Source organism: Sminthopsis crassicaudata, chromosome 3, assembly GCF_048593235.1.
Source record: "Sminthopsis crassicaudata isolate SCR6 chromosome 3, ASM4859323v1, whole genome shotgun sequence".
Taxonomy (NCBI): Eukaryota; Metazoa; Chordata; class Mammalia; order Dasyuromorphia; family Dasyuridae; genus Sminthopsis; species Sminthopsis crassicaudata.
The window spans coordinates 28396183-28405297 of record NC_133619.1 but is presented as its reverse complement, the minus strand read 5'-3'; the positions used below and the strand labels follow the sequence as shown (position 1 = coordinate 28405297).

Below are 9115 nucleotides of genomic sequence, written 5' to 3'. Positions count from 1 at the left end.
GATTAGGATGGAGGGCTCGTGTTGCGGGATTGAGCAGAACAATTAGAAACTGAGGCAGAACAATTCAGGGAAACCGAGGCTGGACAATTAGGGAAACTGAGTCAGGACAGTTAGGGAAACTGAGTCAAGACAATTAAGGAAATTGAGTCAGGACAGTTAGGGAAACTGAGTCAGGACAGTTAGGGAAACTGAGTCAGGACAATAAAAGAGAACTGTGGCACAACAAACCGAGCCCCTGAATATTGAAGCTCGGAGCCAGTGCCTGCAAAATCACGTGTTTGTCTTCGTCACCCCAACGAGTTGCCGACAATGTGAAAGAAAAGAGATATTTTGCGTGACTGATTATCCACTTACAAAGTGCTGCCTTCTTCTATAAGCCTAAGTTTCACTCCCATTCGGTCTATACCACTTCTGACCCTAAATTATGGCAGCCAAGATGTACACTAGATGTGAGCTTCTTCTTGGACAAAATCACTTAACCTCTTCCAGTCTCGATTGCCTCATCTGTAAAATGGGATCATAACCTCCATTTCTAGCTTCAAATGCTAGGATTTGCTACGGGAGAGAATAAGAACAACGGGTTTTACTGCGGAGGATACCTCTGACTCCTCCCACTCAAGGCCACGCCCCTCGTCTCCTTGGTTACCAACTTATGCCTCCTCGGCCTCCCGGCGACAGAGTCTTTGCGTCACTCAGTGCGTGCCTTGACGTACGGAGTGCTATAAATATAGACCGCGCAGGCGCGGCCCTCCTCTTTCCGCGTAGTGTGATCAAGATGGCGCCGGTAAGCCGGGGTGGCAGCGGTGGCGGCGCCGGCTCAGATGACAGGCAGCCTGGGAACTTGGGGGGGGTCCGAGGAAGCTTCAGGGTGTTCGCGTGTGTGCGTGCGTGTGTCTGTGTGTGTGCGTGTGGGGGGCGCGGAGTGTCAGGGTCTAACTGGGCCCTTCCGGTCCCCTCCTCCTCCCACGAGGGCCGGGGCGGCACCGGGCTCCACACCTTTCTGCCCCATCCCCCCCACCCTGGGCTGATCCCGAAGGGGCCACGTCACATGCACCGGACCTCAGGGTCCCCACTGCCGAGGCCGAGGGGGTTGGGGGGCGAGGTTCCGAGGGCAGGGGTCCGCGGGACTTCAGTTTGAGTTATCCCCAGCGGAATGACCCTCCATATGAAGGGGTCTGCCTTTAAGCGTTTCACCGCGCTACTGCCTGCGCATTAAGTAATTGTGTCATTTACACACGTTCATACTTTTATAAAATTGTACTAACTTAGCCAATTCCGAGACTGCGCCTGCTGTATACCAGGCTTAGTGTCAAGTATTGACAGTTACAGCCTTACTTTGATGTTCACAGTAGTGGGGGGAGGGGACTCCATACTGTTATCTCCATGTTAAGCATTTATATAGCACCTACTGTGTACCAGCTGTCAGCTAAATTCATCTTAAAAATGGCCCTTTTTTGCGCATGACCACTCTCGAGAAGTCAACCCTACTCTCATTTTATAGGTGAGGGAGGGAATAAGCATGCGTTATTCCTGCTTGACAGCCAGATTCTTTGCCAGCCCATTTATGATTACCTCATTTGATGCTCACCACCCTTCTGGGAGCTGAGAGTCCCCTTATAGGTGAAGGAGGAAATAAGCACGATGTATAGCCTAATGTATACCGGTGCTTGTGCTCAGTTTTTATTGATGTTCACAGTGACCAAGGGAGAGGGAAGGAAGTGTTCTTAGGTTCCCTAAGTTTTATAGTTGATGAAACAGGCAGATAGTTAAAGCGATTTGCCCAGAGTTATGCAGCTAGTGAGATCTGTCTGAGGCCAGATTTGAACTCAAGCCCAGTGCTCTGGCTTCTGTGCTCACTCTGGAGTATCTTTGGAGCTGTAAGGGACCTTGGAAGCCACTTAGTCTAACCCTCCCCCCCTCCCCCCAAGGAAAACTAAGGCTTTACCTGCCATGTACTGACTGAATCTGATTTTGATGTAGTCAGAATTTTTTCAGGAAAGATAATCTTGTCCACTTTCAGTGACTGGCCAAAGGTCAGCAGCCAATAATGGTCTTAAGTAATATTGAAAACTTTCTGATTAACCAGCCTTTCCAGCATTATGGGACCTTAGAGCCCACCCCTGCTGTGAGGTTCACTTTCCCACCAGCTAATTTTCCTCTTAAGAGGCCCAGTCTAGACAGACTTCTTTATTTATGGATAGAAATAGATGAATCTTCAGCAATAATGTCCAGAGGGCATGCAAACAACTTTTTATTCAATCTCTAAATTTTAAAAAATCTCAAATCACATTTGAGGAAAATAGCAAGGCTCCATTTTGCAGCTGTAATTAGTTTTAGATAACTACTTGCTACAAATGTTAGAAAAAAATTTTTTAATGAATTTTCTGAACCTTCAAAACGTTTTCCCTAACTGCTAAGGGAACTTTTGCTATTTTCCCTGTGTTTAGGAAAAAAAGAGCTTTAATCAGTGGATTTAAAAAAATATTTTCATGTGGATACTTGCTAAATCTAAGCAAATGTGGCAATCTGTACTTTAATGATGTTTTGTTTATGAAAGGATCCACAATGGGATAATGAATGGATTATTTTTCCCCTATCATATATTTAAAATGATTTCTTGGCAAAGTTCTGCATATACTGTTTCAGAACAGTGTATAAGATAAGGTACATTTCCAGACTATTTTTTTCTTCAGTTTTTTACTAAATCCATTGCATTTTATAGGAGATAGACTCATCTATTAAAATAACTTATAAGCTTTTTTTTTTTTTTTTTTTTTTTTTTTTTTTTAAGCCTAAAGATAAGAAGGCTAAGAGATCAACTTGGAAGTTTAACCTTGACCTTACTCATCCAGTTGAAGATGGAATCTTTGATTCTGGAAATTTTGTAAGTAACAGTTTATATTCATCCTTGGAGGGTAGCTAACCTGTAAGTAAATGTGCTGCATATTTTTTTGTGTGTCTGCTTTATATTAGAAAAATGTATTTAATTTGATTTTAACCTAAGTTGTATTCCTAGGGTACCTTCCCTAGTGAATATCTAGGGTTACCTTCCCTAGTGTTGTATTTTTTCTGTATTTTTCAAAATAGGAGCAATTCTTGAAGGAGAAAGTTAAAGTCAATGGAAAAACTGGGAACCTAGGGAATGTTGTTCATATTGAACGCTTCAAGAATAAGATCACAGTTGTGTCTGAGAAACAGTTCTCTAAACGGTAAGAACATACCTTGTTTTCTTTAATTTATCTAATGTCCCTTAAGGCAAAACTGTTGCACTTTTTGCAAATTTGGAGTTACCATGGGTGTGTGTCATTCCCATCTTAAAATGGTTTCACAATGGGTAAGGGATATGAAAAAAACCTTTTTGCCAGCATTAAGGTTGTTTTGAACATTGCCTAACTTTTTTTGGCTCTTCCAAGATGAGTAATTTTTGTCTTTTGATTAATGCATGCATATGTATGTATACACACACACACACACACACACACACACACACACACACACACACACACACACTCTTGAATGTTCAGGTGAAAGCATAGTAATTCATTCTCTTTTCCCAGAGTCACTAGTAATTACAATCTGAAAAGTTCTTGGGGGCCTGTATTATAATGGGCCACATTATTTTCAATTCTGTTGGATTTTTTAAGATGCTAATAATAAATTTTTTTTCTCCCTATCAGATACTTAAAATATCTTACCAAAAAGTATCTTAAGAAGAACAATCTTCGTGATTGGCTTCGTGTGGTTGCATCTGACAAGGAGACTTACGAACTTCGGTATTTCCAGATTAGTCAAGATGAGGAAGGTTCTGAATCTGAAGATTAAATGGGAAGCTGAGCAAGCCCTTTCTTAAGGGATTTTAATTTTAAAAAGTGTTCAGAAGAATAAAATATGACACTTTAATTTATTGGCAAATAAAATTTACAATAGTGTTAAAAATGATCTCTTGTGTTTAAAGGTCTTAAGAGTAAGATGATACTTTTACATTTGATTTTTATTTATGATCATCGTTAATTTACTTATAGGCAGAACTTTCAGAAGAATTGTTCCCCTGTAAGTTAATCTTATGTCTGAGAACATAATTCTAAACCAATTCACTTGGCAATCTCAACATGACAGTACAGAGAAATGCTTTGGCATTCAAAGCTTTCATAACCTAACTCCCCATCTTTCCAATCTCACACCTTACTTCCTGACACTCCTGATCAGTGACACCAGCCCCCTGGTGGGTCATGAACAAAATGTGCCATCTTGGCTGGAATTTTCTATGACTACCTCTGGGGCCTAGAATGCTCTTTTAACACTCCCAACAATTGACCTCCCTGACTTCCATTAAGTGCCAACTAATAACCCACCTTCTATGGGAAACTTACCCCAACTCTTCTTAATTCCAGTGCCTTCCCTCTCTTACTATTCATTCTGTAATAGCTTTTTTGTATACATTTGTTTACATGTCATTAGATTGTAAGCTTGCATAACTATCTTTGGTGGTTTTTTCTATCCCCAGGATTTAGCAGTGTCTGGCACAAAGTAGGTAATACATATTACTAGGGATGTTTTAAAAGTTTAGATTGTTTTTCAATCATTTTCAGTCCCTATTTGGGGTTTTCTTGGGATATATTGGAATGATTTGCCATTTTCTTCAACTTTTTTGCAAATGAAAAACTGAGGGCAATAGCGGTTAAGTATCTTGCCCAATGTCACTTAGTTGGTGTCTGAAGCCTGATTTGAATTCAGGAAGATGAATCTTACTGACTCCAGACCTGGCACTATCCATTGTACCACCCTTGAATTAGACATAAGCTTCTGTAACTTGTCCACTTATTATTTCCAATATTTTAGGTATATGTTTATAAAGTAGACATTTGTTGCCAGTGGTCATATTTGCAATTGTATGAATGGATATGAACTCTATCCTGTGAGATAACTAGAAAAGGAAACTGCCTTCTGAGTATATTCTTTGAATACACACAAAAAGCCAAAACAAAACACCAAAACCAATAATCACTTTATTAGAATAAAAATACCTTTTTTCTAAGGTATTTTTAAAACTTTGGGGTCAAGGAGATGAAAATACACTTTCCTTAGAAAATATCACTATGTATCACTAGGTTTTTAGAAAATGAAGTCTCAATAGATTTGTGTCCAGGAGGACACTATTCCCAATTAATAACTTGATGTGAACTTCTGAAAATTGAATATTGACTGGTAGTAGCCACATCATTTCCTAGCCTTTGTCTCTAATGAATATCTAAAAGGCAAAGACAGTCATACATATTAGATGTAAATGGTACTTAACAGTTGAGAACCTTTCAATTGGAAATGTTTTCTAGTTGAGTTTCATGTTTAGAAACTGACTGAACTTACAATTCAAACCATAGGTATTAAGCACTGGTAATAGATTAAATGGTCCCCAACATCAGATCTCCCATTCTAATGGAGGAAATAACATGTCAGTTACTATGCATACAAAATGTTTGCTGTTCAGTCATGATTGACTTCATGACCCCATTTGAGGGTTTTTTTTGTTATTTTTTTTTTAGCAAAAATACTGGAGTGATTTGCCTTTTCCTTTAGCTCATTTTACAGATGAGGAAACATAATTAAGCAGAGTTAAGAGATTCACCCAGGTTCTCATAGCTAATGTATATCTGAAACTATATTTCAACTCAGGTTTTTCTTGACTCCAGATTCTATCCTAGATTGCCTCTTTTGTCTTCCAGAAAGCTTTTCCTTAAGCATTCTCATAAATTTTCAGTCCTTCCCTTGAATTTCCCCAGCCTCCAAATAGGGTTCAATCTCAACCCTAAATAATCTAGTTCATAACTTCAAGCTATTGTTATCTTTCTTTTTCTTTTCACTAAGAAACCATTGGAAAAAGGTAAAAGTTGTTCTCTGTGAAGGACATTCCCTATCTTCACTGTCTTAGTCTTTTCTATCTGCCTTTTGTCCCTAGTATGTTGAGAAAATAACTTCCTTCAAGGTCACATAACTTTTTCTTAAATCATCCAATCCAATGTCTTTCCATCTTCAGCCTTCAGCTTTCCGTGTAATGCAACATTGTAGACTACCTCCTCAAGTAAATAAAGTTATTGTATCTAGTTTGTATATCAACTCCATTTCTGAATATATCACCATCCTCCCTTCCCAGCAAGTGATCTCCTGCAACAAAGGGAGTGGGAGGAGGGAAGCAGTTCAGCAACATATTAACTCACTGATAACATAGGCAATGTTCTACATCTAGTGTCTACCACCTCTGTACCTCTTCTTTTCAACTCCTTCAGTCTATCTGCCCTCTTAACATGGCCATTGAAAATCTTACTGTTACTTCCATATGTCCAGGAGACCTTGATTTGTACTCAGATCTCCTGAGTCCAAATCCCAGCTCAGCTATTGATGGTGTCCCTTGTCAAGTTATTTATCCTCATTGGCCCTCAAATTCCTTTTCTTTAAAATGAGGTTCATTTTATTATTCATCAAATTAATATTCATTACTCATTAAAAGGTGACCTCTTGTGTCCTTACTAACTTGAAAGACTATGATTCATACCACTGGTATTTTAAAAACAACCTATTTCAAAGATATTCATAAAAATGATTAACTGAAAGTAAAAATATGATAAAAGGTTGCATAATCTAGTCAGTTTTAAAAGTCTATGTCCAAATGTAATATATTTCTTTTTAGCTTTTCTGCAAACTATTTAATATAAGTGTACCAAACTGTTCAGAAATTAATTTGTACTCCTAGGGCCTAATTCCATAAATATAGCCTGGTAAAATCTGCCAAAGCATTTTAGTTTGATATTTCCCACCTAATTCTTTCAAAAAGATTTCAATATTTCATACCTTGATTGGACTACAAAAGACATTTTAGACTCCTTTAACTGCTTTTAATGTAGGTGACCTTTTGCTCCTCAAATGAGGGTCTTGACATTAAATTTTATAGCTTTATAGAAGAAATGGTACAAATTGCTTTCAATTTCTTGAATAAATAGTCTCATCATTCTGACATGGAATCCAAATTGCATTGAGAGAAGGATCCTGGTATGTTAGTATAGGTTATATTCAGCAAGGTTCATGATCTAGCTATCTTGATTTCCCCATCCACAAAATAGAAACACAAATGTATTATATGGAATAAATTCATTGGCTAATCCTAGCTCTTGGCAGCAGAATTTGGGAAGTACAATTCTTAGGAAGCATCAGAGAAAATTCTTGTTTAATCAGTTCTCTGCCCAATAAGTGTCAAACAAAAGTTGGTTTTGTGTCAATTCAATCTAATAAGCATTGACTAAGTACAAACGTGGTGCTGGTAATACAAAAATAAATATCATAATGGACTCTATTTAAGGAGTTTACATTCTATTGTTGGTTAGAAGATGTACAATAGATGAAAAACAAAATTTATGCAAAGCAATTAATTGATGAGGGAGGAGTATTAACCACTAGTGTGGGATAGAGACAAAAGTGTCTGTAGGGGGATCAGAAGAGGGTATCATGTGATCATCAGGAGAGTGGAGGAAACAGGACAGGACTCAGGGATGTTATGTTATGGAGAAAAACTGGCAAGACTTGGTCACCAGATGGATATAGGTGTTGAGAGTGGAAGAAAATGAGCTGAGCAATAACAACCTTGTCCAGAGTTGTTCCTTCTGTTCTAGTCCCCTCTAACGAAATAGCTGTAGGATTCTAAGTTTCCAAGAGAGGAAAGAACTAAAAAGAACTAAATGAAATGTTCTAATCAAACCCTTAATCTCTTTCCTTTTTCAACACTGTATATTAACCCTGAACTACTTTTTATTTAATCATGATAGGTTTTTTCCTATTTGAATTCTTTGTTTATCAAACTGGGCACGTTTTTGCTAATTCAACAAATATTTATGTCATTCCTGATGAAGGGGTTCAGTGCTTAAGTGTTCCAAATCATGTGTTTTGACAGCATTTCCCCCGCTCCAGGCTCCTTCCTCTGTTTTATACACCCAGTGTTTATTTTGGAATTTTCCTTTCATCAAAAGTTTCATGGGTTCCAAATAATACAAATGATACTGAATAAAAACTTGATTCAATATCTGATGGCTTACTTACTTATACAGAGTATCAAGGTTGGTGTGAGGTTGGATCACCTTGTTTTACCAGCTGAAATAACAATACTGATTTCATCATATACTTTAAGAAGTCAATTTAGCCACAACCTACCACCAACAAAAAGCCAGTCTCTTAATTTTTAAATATATCATTTTTAATATTCTTTTTTTTAAATTGAGTTCCAAATTCTCTCTTCCCTTCCCTCCCTCTCACCTCTCACCTGCCCACTGAGAAGGCAAGCAAAATGATATCAATTAAACATGTGAAATCATGCAAAACCATTCTATTAGCCATAATACAAAAAAATAAGGCTAAAAAAGCAAGAAAATTTTCCTTCAGTTTGTGTTCAGAGTTCATCAGTTCTCTTTCTGGTCTTGCCATGATTATTGTATCTTTTTTTCCCTGAAATCAATCCCTTTCTTGTCATTTCTTATAGCATAATAATATTTCATCACAATCCTATGTCACATCTTGTTCAAACATTCTCTAGTAGATGAGCATCCCTCAATTTTCAATTCTTAGTTACCACAAAAAAAGAGCTGTTATAAATATTTTTGTACATATAAGTCCATTTCTCTTTTTTTTTTTATCTCTTTAGGATACAGAACTGGAAGTGGTATTGCTGGATCAAAGGATATGAAGTTTGATAGCCCTTTGGGCTTAGTTTCAATTTTTTTCTGTAATGGTTTGAACTAGTTTATTACAGTGGGTTAATTCTGTTGTTGTTATTTTGTTATTGTTTTTTTTTTTTTAAGTATTATTTTCTTCAGTATTTTTTTGTACCTCTTTGAATAAGCTGTTAATTCTCTTTTTACAATTTTCTTTCATTATTCTCATTTCTCTTCCCAATTTTCCCCCTGCCATTTTTATAGTTTTCTTTAACTATTCCAAGAATTTTGTTGGGTTTTGGTCCAATTACTATTTCTCTTTGAGACTTTGCTTATAACTGGTTTTACATTATTGTTTCTTTTTGTGTTGATGTCTTGGTCTTCCCTGTCACTGTAATTGATTTTTATGGCGATATTCTTTTTAG

The 9115-nt window shown here is 37.4% G+C and overlaps 1 protein-coding gene across 1 annotated transcript; it reads left to right on the top strand.

Moving 5' to 3' along the window:
* The first annotated feature begins 685 nt into the window (after window positions 1-685).
* On the top strand, window positions 686-3939 carry RPL22L1 (ribosomal protein L22 like 1). Its single transcript, XM_074298185.1, has 4 exons — window positions 686-784; window positions 2792-2884; window positions 3088-3209; window positions 3678-3939. Exons 1-4 carry the CDS (start codon window positions 776-778, stop codon window positions 3820-3822), a joined length of 369 nt encoding a protein of 122 aa, XP_074154286.1. The 5' UTR covers window positions 686-775; the 3' UTR covers window positions 3823-3939.
* The last annotated feature ends 5176 nt before the right edge of the window (window positions 3940-9115 follow it).

Bases quoted from the DNA above. Each gene is read 5' to 3' on its own strand.
- RPL22L1 (XM_074298185.1), top strand. The intron at 2,885-3,087 runs GTAAGTAACAGT...TTTTCAAAATAG, and splicing joins TCTTTGATTCTGGAAATTTT to GAGCAATTCTTGAAGGAGAA. The intron at 3,210-3,677 runs GTAAGAACATAC...TCTCCCTATCAG, and splicing joins GAGAAACAGTTCTCTAAACG to ATACTTAAAATATCTTACCA.